Here is an 18,029-nt window from a genome sequence, read left to right on the forward strand (position 1 = left end):
TAGATAATAAATTTATATTGATTTTTTCTTTTCTTTATTAATATGTAAAATGTTTCTCATTTCTTTTTCGACACTCATATAGGCAAGCAAGGTTAAATTGTAACTGAAATGCTGATTGTTAAAGTCTAGGTATAAGTTTGAGTACAGTGTATTCAGGCATTAGAGGTTTAATTTTTAATCATTTTAATTACATTAGATCTTTTTTTCTTTGAAGCATCACTATATAAAGTGAATTAGAGAATGATTGAGTTTATTGATAAAACGAGGGAAAAAAGATGCTCATTTTGTTGTTTTTCTTTCTCTCAATTGCTTAGCATCTATATATCTTAGCATCTATTTAAAAACAAATTAACTACTCAAAAAATATTTGCGAATAATGGTGAACTTAAAATCAATAATGTACATTTACATTTGTTTCGGTGATAATTGAAAATTAACATCTAGTAATTCTAAAAAAAAAAATAAATAAATAAATGTACATGCTAAACTAAAGATTTCACAAAGTATATGATAATATAAAAGTTAGGTGAACATATTGTATTATATGAATTCAATTTATATCACCAGAATAAATTACTTTTGAAATTGGGTATGTAAGAAGTATAAAAATAAAGTTTATAATGATTCTGTTACTTCTGTATTTATATATTATATGCTTTTGTTCTATAAGTTTAATATCTTAGAAATTTGATTACCATTTTTTTTCTTTTATATATGTATATCTTAGCATATAGATTTTTGGTTGCGTGATATAATAAGTTTCATTTTATTGGTAAATTAATAAAAAGCACATTTTGTTCTTAATGATATATTGTAGTTACATTGTATAGTTACAATAAATTTCTTTAACACCTTTATTTCTATTGACTTCAATCATTAATTTTCTTCATGACTGCATAAATTACTTCTTTTGTATATTGATCTAATTTTTCACATTTCTTATTTGTATTGACATCTTTCGTCGAGCCCCAAATGACTACTCCTGATGATCCAACTTTTTTTGGTATAAGAATACTGTTGCTCATGTCAGCCTAAAATCAATTGTTTATGTTTTACCCAGTTGGTTGTTGCAACCCCCCCCCAAAAAAAAAGTCAAAATGGCACAAAGAAAAATTTAGCCTGTTAAATTATATGTTCTCTGATAAGTTAAGAGTCAACAACTTATCAGAATAGTTGGAAAACTTTGACTAATAAGACCAAAATTCTTCTCCACTGTCAACACTAAAATAACATTATGTAAATCAACTGCAACCACTTTGGAAATGTGGGGTTCTACCAAGTCATCCAACATCCACTTCTAATCAACATTTGTCAGACAAATCGTCAAAGCTCTTACTGTCTCAATAGCCTCACTATCCACAATGATCTCAATTTCCTTTTGTCACTGTTTCAAAAGTTTGGCACCAACCTCTCAATCCATCCTAACCCTTCTTTTCAAACCCTCTGTACACATTCCACAACCCAAGAACCCTCCCCATAAACTACGATGGCCTTGAGACCTTATTATTCCTTAATCCTTCGTAATGAGTGCCAGCATTGGCCGGTTTCTCAAGGCCTGTGTACTTCGGGTACAGTGCTGGCCTTAGTGTGGGCAAATGTATTGTGGTTGCATATGTAATATGTGCTATATAGGTATGTGTGTATAGGCTATAAAAAATATTTTAAAAAGTTGTGAATTACCCATATTACTGGTACTTGAATATGAAATAAATGCAATTTGTATAATATTGGTACTTGACACGTTCATTATAGGTAAATATTTTTAATTCTGCTCTCAAATTAGTTTAAAGTCCATGCATGGCAAGGAGATTTATACCATTATGGGAAGAAACCCTTAACGGAAGTGAATCTGAACCATTGGCATTAAAAATTAAAATAATACCTTTTCTAAGAAGTTAAAAGTATCTTGGTATTTGAAACTGATATATGGTAGGACTATAACATTTTTCCCTTTTAATGATATTCTTATTGCTTCCTCAGTTCGCCCTTGGATGAGTTTTGCTCTCTTATCTACACTTAGCTTATTTTGTTGCAAGTATAAAGAAGGGTACAAAACCTGGCTTATTCGATACATCCATTGTGACCTAAAAACGAGATGATTATAAATATTTGTACTGTCGATGAAGCCTCGTATATTAATTATACCTGTCGTTATCTTTCTGTACTTCACGATTGCACTTCATCTGAGGGTTTTTTGGTGTAAAATTGAAACAGTACGGAAAGGCATAATAGCCCCACTTTCCCCTTGGCCGTTCATTTATGACCAAGTTCAAACTCTTTGTTATAAATGAATTTGCAAATTTTTCAAAACTAGCACGAGCCTAGAAAAAAAGTTTTATTTTTTATTCAATATTATTTTTGGATCAAGGTATGGGTCTTGAAGAAAAAAGCAAATTCAGTTGTTACTGCCAACCTTTCGACCTATTTTAAGGTCATCATCGAGGCCAAATAATCTTAATATTTCTACAGATTAACATTTTTAGTTTTTTACAAGCAATATCAAATTTCCTCGAATACCATTTTAGTCCTAACATTTCCAAAGACTGTAACAATATTGATTACATTGATTATATTTATAAGGAAATTTGAGATTGCATGCAAAATACTTAAATAGTCAATCTGTAGACAAATTTAAGATTGTTTTGCCCTGATGATGACCTTAAAATATGTTGAAAGCTTGGCAATAACAACTGAATTTGCTTTTTTCTTCAAGTCCCTGCCTTGATCCAGTGCTTGTGAGTGAAAAAGTGGTCAATACTTCTAACATTGAAAATATTATTTTTTATACAACCTTTTTTTCAATTTCTCCATTGGTCAAAAAGGGATGTTTCTTTCTTTCATTTTCTATTGATCTTCTTCTGTAGATGTCGAGAGATGACCAATTTTCCTTCCAGATTGGTCTCCAGTGTTCAAAGTCAATAATTCCAATACCTTAAAATTTTGTGCGGTTTTGTTTATTTTCCGTACTGCTTTTCAATAAAAACAACTACTACATTACCATTGAATTTTTTATCTGGTACAAACTTATCTAAATCGCTTTTTAACTTTTTGAGATGGAGTTCGATATCGCCGTTTTGCGGAATTCCACCGTTTCTATCATTGCCGTTGATAATTGCTGGAAATAAGCCAGGATCATACAAAATCACTATTTTATCTCCTTTAAACAAATCGCCTGTGTTCTGCACAATTCCAATTTCATTTAAGTGTGAAAAATTGAAGCCACGTTTGTGACATGATTCTGTAGGAACATTCCAATAAACATTATAACGTCCTCCCAACCTGTAAACATTTTTGAACATCATTTAAATTTATTGGCCAACAAGAAATTGATCAGACTATAGGTGAATATGATTTTCTATAGAATGTTTTTATTAATATATTTTTCATGCAAAAAGTGAAATTGTTTATAGACTGCTGATAATTTATTCTCTAAACTAAATTAAAATCATACAAGAGGGCTTCATGTCCTATTACTCATTGGGTGGCATGGACGAGGAGTCAAACCACTTTACAGTATATTTTTTTGTATATGATCAATTAAAAACCCATGGGCTTTGCTGGGATTCAAACCCACAACTGCTAGCTTGGCAAATACAAGTCTGATCCCCTAATTGCTTGGCCAACTCACTAATTATTCTCTAAACAATTAAACAAAATATTTTGTATATTGTAGCAGTAAAGTTTATGGTGGATGTTGGTCTGTGAATATAAGTCAAACTGGCACTGGATCCATCTACACTCGCCGGTTTCTATGACAATTCTTCAAGTTCTTCACTGAAAATGGCACAAAGCTGATATGCATTTGCATACATCAAAACCTGCAAGTGTAGACAAATCTCGTAAGGGACCCATTTCCTTTCCAACATTGTTCTACTAACTTTTTTTCTGTTGTCTAATTTATGGTACAAACAATGTAAAATAATTTGCTTGATTACAATGTTAAAATTATTTAAAAATTATAAATAAAAATCAATTTAATTTGCAAACGAGATACTACCAATAATTTCGACCATTTAAAAACAAAAGTAAAATATACTTTTTTAATTAATTAATTTTATTTTTAATATTTTTTTAGATATAACGGTGGTATAATACGACATTTTACAACATACCCTTTGTCTACATTTATAAAGCAAAGCACACTGAAAAGGTAAACTGATGAAAACAACATCTCTACTATTTATGTATATTGTGTTATTTTTTTGACATGCAACAAATTAGGCTGTTCAGTATGCATGGATATTCAATTATCTGTTTTAATTGTTTCAAATTCTGTTTACAAGATACTATTGTTGTAGGTAAAAAAAGAGATATAGCTTAATGTTTTTTGTATCTGCACGCTGATATATGACATGGCTTTGAAAAATTAAAACAAACAACAAATCTAAAAATGTACGACGAGTAAAGAGTTATCAATTTCTTTTTCCTTTTTTCCCCATTGTTCATGTTCTACACTGTTCACCCAGACATGTGTGATTGTCATTAAAGATAGTATAAAACATGACAAAGAGCATCAGATACAATGTAAAAAGACAGCGTACTTCATTAATTATCAACTCTACCAAATGATAATTTAAAATTGTATCAATTTTCTGCCTGGCAAGGCACAGTGAGAGCTGATGGAAAAAATGCGGTGGGTCAAGTGACCTAATAGAGGTTGAAACAATAAATCTTGACTCAAGACTTTGTTCTTATTATCTATGTCAGTATTTACATGGAGCAAACAGAAAAGTATTGTTCAATTCGGCAGAAATAATAATATAAATGATAATAACAAATAATATAATACAATTACAATATTGATATCTTACTGATAATTAATCCCCCTATTAAATTTTGAAAATTTGAGTTTGTTTGTATGCAATATACACCACTCACAAATTATATTATTATTATTTTTAAATTAAAATTAATTATTTAATAAATGGAAATTCAAATCTTGATTTTTAATCATTATATTAGTTATATAGTTTTGTTTTTAATAAATATTTTGTTGATACTAGAATAATTGAAATTTATATAATAATTTTCTTTTTGGTTTAAATTGATTTCATTTACACAACCTTAAGGTACATATTAAAGTGTGTGGTGTTTAGTGACTATTGATCGTGACTCACGATCTCCAAATAATCAGTACATACTAAAGATAAAATAAATATAAAAATGTGTTTAAAAACAACAAAAATAATGTAAAATTAAAATAGTAACCAGAAATAAACTGCATTGAAAGATTCTGAAACATCACAATAAAATAGTAAAGGTAATTCTTTTATTACTTTCACTATTTTCATGGTCCGCTTGACTAGAGCAGCGGCGTAACTAGCCGAAGGTCGTGGGTTCGAATCCCTCTCATGCCATTAACTTTTTTTCATCTCAACTAAAAACATTAATTAATTGTCTTTTATTACTTACAAAAATGGCTAAAAATAATGAAGAAATAAAACAAGTACAGAGAATAATTTCAGAACATTTTGTTTGTCAGGTGTATTTTGGTTTCTCTCCATCTTTAGTATACAGTCTTTTTGTTGTTTTGGGAAAGTAGAACAGAAGAAGAAGAAAAGAACTCTGAAGAATGGAGAATTGCCAAAAGATGTCTGCCAGCACCAAAATGACTACACTATTGGTTCTTCACATTAGTTTTGCTTCCGACATGACAAAAGTTTGACAGACACACTAAAGATGACTGAAAAACCGAAATGTGACAGACTGTCCAATCTAGCAAAAAAAGGCAGACCGAAATAATTGTTGCCAACCAAATAATGGGTTTATAAAAAATAAATAGCACATTACTTATATTCATGTGTTTCTATTTTAAAGTAACAAACTTAAGAGACTGATGAGGCCTGCCAGCACTGAAGGTTAAGACAATGCCCATATTGAAAGGAAGTTATATGAAATAAACTATTAAAAAACTAGAAGCAGCACAAGAATAATTGGGCCATAAAATAATAAAGTTGGTGGAAGATGTACTGCTTAAAAACTTTGGATTCAAAAAGCTAAAAAGTGTCATCTTGAAAACAAATTGTGGAGAAACTTCAGTACCAGAAATTAAATTTTCAGTTTTAAATTTGTTCCAATAAAATCAGAAGATATCGAACCTGTATTCCCAGGCCTTTCTCACAAAAGCGTTTACAGTTTTTAAAGTTTACAGAGCTGAGGGCTTGTCAAATCTCTGACAATTAACGGACCGGTGAGAGAGCTACTTCCCAGTAGAGCCAGCGAAGTTCGGCCAGCACAGGGCATTCAAAAAGGAAATGATGAAGGCCCTGGCATTCAAATTGCACATAGAACATCTTTCCCTGAGAGGATCCTACCTCGACCAGGGTAAATAATTGAAAATATTAATTTTCTTCTCATCTTGAACAACCACTCAATTGACAAAGATTCAGTCCAGAGTCGCTCCACCCAAAAACTTTGACTCCATGCCTGACTCCAAAAGGGTTCTATACAAGAATATAGTAGTAAAGCGCTCAGACTGGATAGCCGCCCTTATAGACCCCTCTCAATAAACTATTCCAATCTTCATAGAAATGGTGAATGATGGAGAGAGTGTGGGGTTCAATCCTTTTTGAAATTAATATTATTATATTGAACACCGCACTCACTCCATCATTCACCATTTCTATTAATTTGCTAGTCAAAGCAATAATGGGTTATAACTGTGAGTAGGAACTAACTTTAAAAAAAAAAGATTCCAATCTTCTGTAAATGTAAGGAAAGCTGTCTTCCACTGAGGTATATCATCTATGGGAAGATCAAACTCACACGAATAATTGTGAGCCAAGATAGCCCAGGAACTTTATATACAATTGAATTTAATACTCATGTAATTAATTTGTTGTTCGTTTGTTTTCTTAGTTTAGTTTTATATATCATATATGTTATATTTTATGTATTTATATTTAACCATTTTTTTTTGTATATTAAATTTTTCTCAGTATAATAAATAAATTCAGTTAATTAAGGTTTTAAGTTGAGATAAAAAAGTCAGTTCCACGAGTGGGATTCGAACCCACGACCTTCGGCTTGATACGCAGCTACTTTACCATACTTTTATATAATAAATAAAATTCAAATTCCGCTCGGTACACTTTTTTGTCTCAACAAGACCTTACATAAAAATAATAAATAAATAATATAATTACGTTAGTAAAACAAGATGTTTTTGTTGGTATTATATCTTATTTTTGTAATGTATCATAGTAATAATAATTATTATCCTATTACAATAGAAATAATTCTGTTTAGTATGCATAGCAGAAAATTTGAAAAAGAGAGGGGTTAGGTGGTGTGTGACGTAGTTGGCGTGATTGAGGGTGAACGTTAACGTTACGGTGTTGGAGGGAAACGCGTCCGAGCGCCGACTGTTGAGCGTCCGAGACATTACGGCATGTCGCCATTTTGGGTGTACATACAATACAATTCCTCTCATTCGGGGTTTTTTTTTTCTGTTGTTGCTCTCATTTCCCCGATTCTTGTACAAATTATATTTTAACTGGTGCCCGTGTCTTTATAATGTTAACGAGACGGACCCGATCACGTTTGATGCTGTGAACCGAGACTTTTCACGTAAGACATTTTTATATATAAGAATCCTTCCTCTCATTGTAATATAAAACCTTGTCAACAGAGTTTGTTTGACCGAAAAACCGCCAAAGGTAGTAACACGTTAACTCGATGCTTTTCTGTCTCCCTTTACTACTAAACCCGACAGTAAAGCCTATTTCAATAACTTCGTTTACCTTAGTAGCCGATTAAAGAAAATTATATATGGACATTCACATTGTTTACCTTTGAGGTTATTTCCGTTATACCAAAGATTCCTATTAATATTCCTATTCAAATGTCTCACTAATAATAAATTAATGTTTCTTTTCCTTTTAATTAAATTTAATCATTATTAAGTTATTTTATTTTTATTTTCAGCTTTTCCTTACGATATAATTTGAAAAAGAGGGCATAACAATGTTTTATGCTCATTTTGTTTTGGCCAAGAAAGGGCCATTGGCAAGGATATGGCTCGCTGCCCATTGGGATAAAAAATTGACAAAAGCTCATGTCTTTGAGACAAACATTGAAAAGTCTGTTGATGGAATTTTACAACCTAAGGTAAGCCGGTGTAGCTTTTCAAGAAAAAATAAATTAAAATCAGATATATTGGATTACTTTGTGTTTTTACCAGCTGCGATTCTCATTGTCATTTTTGATGTGTGGTTTGGTATCAAACGATCATTTTGACCTGCCTATTCGCGCTGTTCTGTTCCATAAAGAAGGTTTCTCGCTATTTTATGCCTACAATGAATAGACGCTAAGAAAAAGTAACGTTTTTGATGGGTTGAATCGGCTAGGCTAGGTATACTAATATGATGGTAAACAACGGAGCCACAGGTTAAATCATGTAGATGGCTAAATACGCCTTGACTCTGCACCCATTGGATGGAGCCGTCGCTAAAGCATATTTGACACTCACTTATGATTTTGATTTGTAAACTTTCCAGCATACACGTTAAATGACAAAAAAATTTTATTATTACTATTTAATTTCCATTTTTTCTTATCCTTCGTGTACCATTATAGTTATATTTACCTTATTTTTTACCAGTTGTGATTCAGTGTTATTTTCAATGTGTAGTTTGTTACCATAAACGATTATTTTTATCTGTCTATTCGCACTGTTTTGCTCTGTAAAGAAGGCTTCTTGCTATTTTAAGTCTTGTCTTGATAGATGACAAGAAGAAGAAATGTGTTTGACAGACCAAAACGACTTGGATAGGTATTCTAAAATGATTGTAAACAACCAAGCTACAGGTTAAATCACTTAGATGGTTGTATACGCTTTGACCCTGTGCCCATTGGATGAACATTAGTCAAAGCATAGTTGACACTCACCTTGATTTTAATGTGTGGTGATTAGTGACCGTTAATCAATAATTATTCAGAAATCGTGACATGCGGTCTGGTGTGATTTAGGTTTCAGAAAAACATTTTCTTTATCGTGCCAACATTTCGATCTTTATTGAGCCCTGGAGATGATCTCAATAAAGATCAAAACGTTGGCACGATAAAGAAAATGTTTTTCTGAAACCTACATCACACCAGGCGGCATCTCACGATTTCTGAATAATTAATTCTTGATTTTAATTTTTAAACTTTCTAGCATACACATTTAATGTTGTATAAAAAAACAATTAATTATATATTTTAATTACTAATTCATTAACATTTTTCTTATCATTTTAGTGTACCATTATGGTTAGATTTATCTTTTTTTTTTTGTACCAGTTTGGTTCACAGTGTTAGTTTTGATAAGTAGTTCTATATCATAAACGATCATTTTTACCTGCCAATTCCTGTTGGTTTGGCCCATCAAGATGGTGTCTCACTTTTTTAGTTTTGCTTCGAACAGAGGAAAAAGAGAAATACGTTTAACAGACCACAACAGCTTGGGTATACAAATCACATAAATGGTTGATTATGCTGACTCACCCTTAGATGGAGTAGTAATTGAGGTATATTTGACACCTACTTGTGAGGATTTGGTTTTAAAACTTTCCAGGGTACACATTGCTGTCTACATTGCTACTTGATCCTTTGCTGAATTGATAATATTTTCTAATTACTATCTTATTTTATTTATCTTTTTCATATCCTACTTGTGAACTATTACGTGTACAATTATGGTCGTTTTATTCATTAGATTTCTAGTTTTTTTTTTTTCCATTAGATTTTGGTCTGATGGACCAAATAACATCTTTCAATTAATTAATCTTTATGTAAGGTATTGGTTGAGATAAAAAAGTCAATGTCATGAGCGGGATTTGAACCCATGATATTCGGCTAAATACGCTGCTGCTCTACCACTAGTGACTTCGATCCATTCGGACACCAACTTCCCATCTCAACCCAGCCTTTCGAATTTTAATGAAGTATATCTTCATTAAAGCTCCATAGCCATTTCATTTGTTGCCAAGAATCAAATAAATCACACGACATTTGAAAAATGGCAAAAATGAGGGAAAATTCGAAAGGTTGGGTTGAGATGGGAAGTTGGTGTCCGAGTGGACCGAAGTCATGATAGCTCAAGTGGTAGAGCAGCAACATATTTAGCCAAAGGTCGTGGGTTCGAATCCCGCTCATGGCATTGACTTTTTAATCTCAATCAATACCTTACATAAAGATTGTTAAGTTTTATGCTCATTAAGCCAAAATAGGTGCAGCTTTCCTTTCATTTTTAGCGTTGTTTTGTGCCTTTATACTATATTTATTTCTGTTTATATAATTATTGATGTTAGTTTATTATGAATAAAAATATTTTGCCCATCTTAGCTCCTGGAGAATAGATAAGCAAATGGTTTTTCACGTGGCCCTTTTTAAAGCTACTTTTATACTGGGGTCCACTGCCCTGCTGCTCGTAAATTTATATACATTTTATTAGATATTTGATCTCCCTTTCTGTACATGAATAACTCCTATTATTAATTTTCACCTTTATATGATGTGATTTAACAGTTGTTACTCGCGTCGTTCCAGAATGATATTTCCCTCCCTCCCAAAATCATATATTTAGGGAATGTTTTCAAATCATAACTGTAAAGGATGTGCTAATGTGAATTATAACATGGTCTTATATGATAGGATTGTTTTTGTTGAAAAAACCCCTCTCCCTTTCCTTAATTATGGGCTTCTTAATTTTTTTTACTCCTTTTTTGATCTAACTAAAAATTATTTGACGGTGCAAAATTTTTGAAAAGTTCCAATCCTCTCGATTAGTTTTTGTTGTTATTTACTATTATACTACTGTTCTAAATTTTAAAAAAAATAGAGATGGATCCATTTTGGATTTACATATTGTATTTCTCCTTTTGTATTAGGAGGTGTGTAAGCATGGGATTTTATTGTTATACAGGTTAAAGGAATTCAGGATCTTTTAAAAATCAATTTGATTTTGGATTTTGTCTTTTACAATAAGGAGCTGTAATGGTAGACAGTTTAAAAAATAAATTGTTATTAATTTTAAATCTTTACAAATTTGGTTTTTGAAGATCAATTGACTTGATCAATTGAAATCTGATATATTTATTATAAAAAGTCTCAAATATAAAGTGATTCTTTTATGTATTAGCATTTTGTTGTGCCATTTCTTGTATTTTATATCATCATTATCATTTTGATTTATTTTTTTATAGGTCAAAATGGCGCTACGAACTTCCGGTCACCTGCTTTTAGGTGTTGTGAGGATTTATTCTAGAAAAGCCAAATATCTTCTTGCTGATTGTAATGAAGCTTTTGTCAAAATTAAAATGGCGTTTAGACCAGGCATGGTCGACCTTCCAGAGGACAACCGGGAAGCTGCCATTAATGCCATTACGCTTCCAGAAGTATTTCACGACTTTGACACGGCTATGCCTGAATTGAAGTAAGTATTTAACTGATAAATTGTTTTTTTTTTCTTTTCTTTTGTAATATATTTTTTCAAAACCTACATGGTATGTATAATTTTTATTTATCATTTATAAACAGTGTTTGTATTTAATGAACATGCCTTAAATAATAAATCACAGTTTGTATCATTTCTGCAGCGATGTTGATATAGAAGCCCAATTTAGCTTGAATCAGTCAAGAGCTGAGGAAATTACGATGAGGGAAGATTATGGAAACATGTCTTCTCTCGTTGAACAAGAGGAGGGTTTTGGTGATATGGGATTTGGCGCCGAGGGACCTGACATTTTGCGGCATGCCTCTAGACTAGAACAATCACTTGATCAGGTGAATTGTTGCAAAAAAATTTAATACATACAATATTTAATATTTAAAGTCAAAAGATTAATTAATATCTTTTTTCTTTAATAATAAATTATTGCAGTCTTAAACAATTAAACGTTTATTTTTTTAATGGTATAATTTGGCATTTTTAGAATCTTCTGTTCAGTGAGGGGGTTGACCATCTGGAAAAAGATAAAGAGCCACAGCCTTCAACTTCAGCAAACCCTCTCGAACGTCCATCATTGGAACTTGATGCGCCAATTAGAGATGATGGTTTTGGTGGAAATTTGGGCTCTGACATAATGGGTGAGCATTTAAAAGAATGTAATGTCTGAACTGACTCCAAATGCAATTTTTCCGTTATCATTTGTTCTCTTGTGAAGTCCTAAATATCCTTCAATGTTCACCTATTCAAATATGAATATCTCTTCCATAGGCAAAAGTATTACAATTTAATTTCATTAGGTGCAGGTGGACTGTTTGAAGGAGGGCTTTTTGATGATGCTCCCATGCAAGTTTCCGTAGTCGAACAGAGTGTCGCTGGATCTCAAGATGGAGGGTTGCCTATTCCGTCAGTTGCACCGTTGGGAACTGAGAGGAGTGATGATGAAGATGATGATGGTGAAAGATTTGGAGGAGCACCAAGTCCAGCCCCACCTAGGTAAATAAAATCTATGAAATGTAAACAAATAAGTATTAAACTATTTTATGAATAACCAGCTATTATTAGCTTACAACTTTTATATTGTCAATTATTTTTATGTAATGAATTCTATGCAAGAAGGACATAGTGTTGAGCAAGATTACATTAAAAACTGAGAAAAACCTATGCTTTTATTTATTTTTTTATTAACTAATAGCATTTCCTTTTTAGACAGCAACAAATTCAATAGATCAAATGTTTCTTAACAAAGAATGTAAATAACTATAAAATTGTCTCAATAAATGATCTCATAAATTAAGTAATAAAAACTAAATTTAATCTATTACTTTTATAGTTCTGATGATGGATCTCGACCGTGCAGTCCACTTAATGGAATTCTTGAAAATGCTGCTGATGTGCCAATGTCAGTAGCACCGCCAGAGTCAATTTTTCCTGAGCCACCATCTTTAGCACCTCAACCTGAGGTGGCACCACCAGAACCTCAAATGCCTAATCATGAACAAACAGTACTTCTACACAATGAAGAAGAATCTTTTGCCCTTGGCCCCGTGGATGCTTCTGCTCTGAGAGGTTCAACAAAAACAAAACGAAAGAGGAAACTGATAGTCGACGAGGTGAAAAATATTTCTGGCGAAGAAATGAAATCCCAGCTAAGCGATACGAGTGATATAGTCACAACGCTGGATCTCGCCCCACCAACCAAAAGGCTCATGCATTGGAAAGAAACCGGTGGAGTCGAAAAGCTATTCGCACTTCCCGGCAGAACAATCCCTGCCAGAGTATTATTCAAGAATTATCAAAGACATTTAACGAGTCGGGCGGTACCCAATGAAGAAGGAGTGCCAGAGACAGATAAAGATGCAATGCATTTAGACCAAGTTCCTGAAGAACCAGTGCCAGTTCCTGGCAAAAGAGGGAGGAAAAGAAAGATCTTCGAACCTGAAGAACCTGTAAGTATTTTATTTTAATTTTTGCTTATTTTTTTTAAATTTGTAAAATTGTAATTTCAATATTTATTTGCCTTTTAAGGTTATTGAAGAAGAAGAAGTAAGGCGAGGAGGTCTTACACCTATGAGAAGAGCAATTGAAACTGATCATGAAGTCCCACCTTTGACAGTAGGTCCAATGTCGGCAGATCCAATGGCAGTAGCGCCAATGGAAACCGGCGTCGATGGTCTTCCTATTCCATCGCTCGCGGGTTCCGCCCTTAATGTACCACCATTAGACGATCAAATGAATGTTCCGCCTCAAACACCTGGCACACCCCTCCAAGCACCAAATATGACACCTTTTAGTATTGCAGATTCGTCATTGCCACATCTCCCTCCTGAACAAGTAATTAATTTATTTTTCGTTAACAGTGTAACTGTTTTCATTTGTCAGATTTATAAAATTGATGCACTTATTTAATTATCATTGTATGATTTGCTTTGTCATAATAATTTGATAGACTTGGGTTATTAATTTAATTATTACCAATGTTGTTTAATTTATTTTTAGATTAGTTTGCTGGAGCAATCTTTAGCACCTGGTCAAACACCACTCCACAATATGGGTTTCGATGGAACTCAGGACCAAGGGGATCTAATGGCCAATATGGGCTATGATGAGCACGCTCCACCTCCTACAACACCAGGGGCTATTTCTGAAAAAGGACAAGCCACGCCGTGGCAAGATGATTACGATTTACCTGTATCTGTAGGACCTGTAAGTACAAAAAAAATCCACAATTATATTAGTAAAAATATTTTTAGCTTTTACAATAAAAAAGCATTTATTTTTGTCAAATAGTAACAAAAATTGACAAACGATATTTCTTGAACATTTTTAACTACCGGTTGATATTTATAATGTAGAATTTTACAAACAATAGTTATTGATTAGTATTAACTCGTGGAAAAGCACAATTTTTCTTCATGTTGCTATACGTATGCTATAAGTTAACATACAAACTTTAGAAAATTCTGATTATACGTAATTAATACTATATTGTAAAAAAAATATGTAAAAAATATATAAAAATATATGTATATATACATATACATATAGTAAGTTTTAATATTTAACATTTACTGAGAAAATTTAGTACACATTAGTAACTCCAATAATGTTTTTCAGCCTGATGAGCAAGCAATGGACGAAACATTTGAACAGTTTGAAGAAAGGGTCTTGAACAAGAGAGCTGCCCATATGTACAATTTAGTCAGATCAAAATTCACTTTTGACACCAAAGTGGTATTTTCATCATTGGTTTCTAGAAACAATAGAAAACAGGTTAGTGGAAAATTAATTTTTAAATATTGGAAATACAGATAGTCCCTAAAATCTGAATACCATTAATTTATCTTATCAAGTTTTGATTGGCTAACAGAAAATATTTTAAATTGTGAGATTTCTCAATGTTGTATGAGAGGTGGTGAACTTAAAATTTGGTCATACGGTCATTTTGGTCTGCCTATCCTCTTTGGGTTGGTCTTTCCAGACGCATTTAGGTATTTCACAAATTTTGAATGATGGGTCAGAAACAATCAGACTCATCACCTCCACAAGAAATCAAATAATAAAAGAGCAACCGACATTTTGACAAGCTAAGTACTACAACAGAGGAATCTGTATTCAAGACTTTAAAGACAAGACCTTAAAGTAAGACTTGGAAAATTTGAGTATTATGACTGTAAAAACTAAATTTTTAAAAAGTTTTACCAGACCACTGAACCGTATGGAACTGAGGTTCCATGAAGACATCCAATATCCAGGGCAATGCAGTCCTATGATTCAAATTTCAGACCTCCATATGTTTGGTGGTTAACACAACTGTCCACAATTCCTCACTATTGAAAATTGCCGAAATGTGTTTGCCGGTTCAGTATGAATAAAAGAGCTATCGACATTTTGTCAAGCTAATACTACGACAGTCGAATCCCTATTCAAGATTTAAGAAACTATCGTTATACAAAGCCTTATTTGGACAACTGTGGAAATACTGGAACTGTGATCAAAATTCATACCCCCAGATGTTTGGTGGTTCCTGAACATTTTGATCTGCCTATCCTTGCTGTTCAGGTCTGACAAGTTTTAGCTTCTCACCATCTTCAGGGGCAGGGTTTAATCAAAATTATTAAAAAGACAGCAAAGTTAGGCAGGCTGAAATTATCACCCTTGTCCAGCTTTTTCCAAATTTCCAGAATGTTTTTCAACGTATATGTGTACATATCACCTAATGTGGTGTATTAACACATTCATCTCCAGGTCCTCGTTTCATTCAATTGATTTATTGAATATAGTTGTGCACGTGATTTATTGCACTAATTGAAGCAGTTTTTTATGTTTATTCTTGGCTATGCATTTTGGAACTACCAGCCTTCTCTCTAGATCTTTTTGGAGTTCAAACCTTACTCTTATAAAAAATCATTTGGGTGGAGTAGTTCAATAAATCCACCTAGGTATACATTCATTTCTTATTGAACCAGATCTATTTATCGCTTGCTTCTGCATCATTGTGGTTTTTTGGCGAATCAAAGAGGGCTCTGTCTCAATAGTTTGCACTAGCGAGACCCTACTGTAAGTGTATCATATCAAAATGTATTTTAAATACAGTCTGCATTTGTATGTAATTGTGTATTCTTTTTGCTAACACTTACAACGATGGTGATCAGATATTTATCCAAATCATACCTTCATGGATAAAACTTCATTCTGCATATTTGAAGACTATCACAAATTTGAAATATTTTTTGTTACTTAAAAAAATAAAACTAAGAACATGAAAGGAAAAAGACAAGAGCCTACAATTTTATTCAGCTATCAGTTAACATTCCTGGCCAGTAATCAACATCTTATTTGAAGCCCTCATTATTAAAACTTCTGGGTGCAGTTTTATATCCCTTTCCTGAAAAAAATTATTTTTCTTAAGTAAGTCGGGTTAGTCAGTGTTCATATTTGCAACTTAGTAAACCTTAAAAAATACAAGAAAAAGGGAACTTCTTATTAAGTCCCAACTTCTAAAATAGTAGGCTGGATTTTTCCTTTCAACGCAAAACAAAAATCCCCGGCGATGCAGAAGTTATATTACAAAAGAAATTTAAAAAAAAATCCTTGACTAATATACTGGGTTGACTGACAGGGGTAAATTAATTAAATATTAAATGGACACAAATTGTTATAAATGGAATTGTTGATCCATTTTGATATTCATCCTGCATAGTTTAATATTTTTAGTACAAGTTATATGGTATATTAAAGGTTTTTAGTGCATATAATATTTTATATTTGAGGTTTTTTAATACATTTTGTATGACATATTTGAGAATTTTTATTGCTTATTGCTTATAAATCTGGGTTCTAATTATAAATCTTGTGCTGGTTATAAACCAAAATTTTAGGCATGGATGTAACTAGAAAGAATAGTACACTATTTTTAGGGGGGGAGACTAAAAAATAGCTTAAATTGTTAAATTTTACACTCATGTAACAATTGAGGTAATAGTAATAATTTATTTAACTTTCCAGGCTGCCCAGAAATTTTATTCTCTACTTATGTTGAAGAAATTTCAAGTTGTCGAACTTGAACAAGAAGCATCTTATGCAGAAATTGAAATTGAAAGGGGTCCAAACTTTGACAACCCTACTCTTTAAAGGTATCTTTCATGTACATATAAAAAAATGCAAAATTTAATAGATTGAATAATGCTAAACAAATAAATATATTTTTAATTTAAAGAGTTAAAAAAAAAAAATAATGTGAGCAGTACTGAAATAATGACAACTTATTTTGTACAGGACATAGTGTAAGTTATATGTTTAAAAAACTATCATTTGCATAAATGTGAAGTTGATAAACTGCAATAGTTATGTAATTTATTTTTGTTGACAAAAAAAACAATTTCAGTTCTAAGTCATTTTGTTTATTCAAATGCATTGGCATAACAAAATTGTTTCGTTTTTCTTAAGTCCAATTTATAATTATTAATTTACATATAATCTTTATTTTTATTCTTTAATTATTTATTTGTTCTTCTTTTTTTATAATCTTTTAATAAATACAAATTTTTATGTCAAATAAAAACATCTTGTTTTGTTAAGCCAATGCGTTTCTGTTTGTAACATCCCAACTTATGTTTATTTATATATTTTTATCTTTTTGGCTTGTAATCCTAAACAAACCAAAAACATATTAATATAATAAAACTGTCCAAATGTGGAAATCAAAGCAAACTTAATTTATTTAAAATTTCAAAACCAATACAAATAATGTTTTTGATTGTATATAGATTAAATGTAAAAAACAAAAAAACATGTTTCATTAGATGTTTGTACATATCTTAAATGTTTTTATATGTATGTATGACAGCAAATATAGTAGTGTCAGTTGATTATTACTTTTTTCTTTATAGCTTACAGTAATTTATTTTATTTTATTTTTTTTAAACATTATGGTGTTTAATACCTGGAATATTGATTTTACTATATACATATTTACACTTTTTAAATGGATATTATACTCTTTTTTTTCTTATTGAAAATAAATTACCATTTATTTACTTTTTTAAAATTACTTTTAACTATTATTATAATTAGTTTATATGCACACCCATATAAACAT

At 31.6% G+C, this 18,029-nt stretch overlaps 2 protein-coding genes and 1 long non-coding RNA gene across 5 annotated transcripts; 2 read left to right on the forward strand and 1 right to left on the reverse strand.

Moving 5' to 3' along the window:
- Nucleotides 1-237: 237 nt before the first annotated feature.
- LOC106674337 (hyaluronidase-like) lies at nt 238-8,504 on the reverse strand. Its single transcript, XM_024225924.1, has 6 exons — nt 8,167-8,504; nt 2,999-3,279; nt 2,792-2,931; nt 2,146-2,321; nt 1,883-2,084; nt 238-1,031 (listed from the first exon to the last, which is right to left on the reverse strand). Exons 1-6 carry the CDS (start codon nt 8,199-8,201, stop codon nt 870-872), a joined length of 996 nt encoding a protein of 331 aa, XP_024081692.1. The 5' UTR covers nt 8,202-8,504; the 3' UTR covers nt 238-869.
- Nucleotides 2,637-4,384, forward strand: LOC112126605. Of its 2 annotated transcripts, XR_002910095.1 has the most exons (4): nt 2,637-2,735; nt 3,674-3,839; nt 4,076-4,150; nt 4,299-4,384. It is a non-coding gene; the product is annotated as an uncharacterized LOC112126605 (long non-coding RNA). The 2 variants fall into 2 exon arrangements; XR_002910094.1 differs by lacking the exon at nt 4,299-4,384 and having other exon boundaries at nt 4,076-4,151.
- LOC106674443 (double-strand-break repair protein rad21-like protein 1) lies at nt 7,380-17,942 on the forward strand. 2 transcript variants are annotated; one of them, XM_014407168.2, is made up of 11 exons: nt 7,380-7,569; nt 7,927-8,109; nt 11,187-11,416; nt 11,562-11,766; nt 11,916-12,069; nt 12,229-12,424; nt 12,762-13,377; nt 13,457-13,762; nt 13,928-14,134; nt 14,546-14,701; nt 16,937-17,942. In XM_014407168.2, the coding sequence occupies exons 2-11, from the start codon at nt 7,966-7,968 to the stop codon at nt 17,060-17,062; spliced, it is 2,340 nt and encodes a 779-aa protein (XP_014262654.1). In that variant the 5' UTR covers nt 7,380-7,569; nt 7,927-7,965; the 3' UTR covers nt 17,063-17,942. The 2 variants fall into 2 exon arrangements, with proteins under 2 accessions (XP_014262654.1, XP_014262655.1); XM_014407169.2 differs by having other exon boundaries at nt 7,381-7,569; nt 11,580-11,766; nt 16,937-17,941.
- Nucleotides 17,943-18,029: the final 87 nt, after the last annotated feature.

The sequence above is a fragment of the Cimex lectularius genome, unplaced genomic scaffold, assembly GCF_000648675.2.
Source record: "Cimex lectularius strain Harlan isolate CLEC.00 unplaced genomic scaffold, Clec_2.1 scaffold81, whole genome shotgun sequence".
NCBI lineage: Eukaryota > Metazoa > Arthropoda > Insecta > Hemiptera > Cimicidae > Cimex > Cimex lectularius.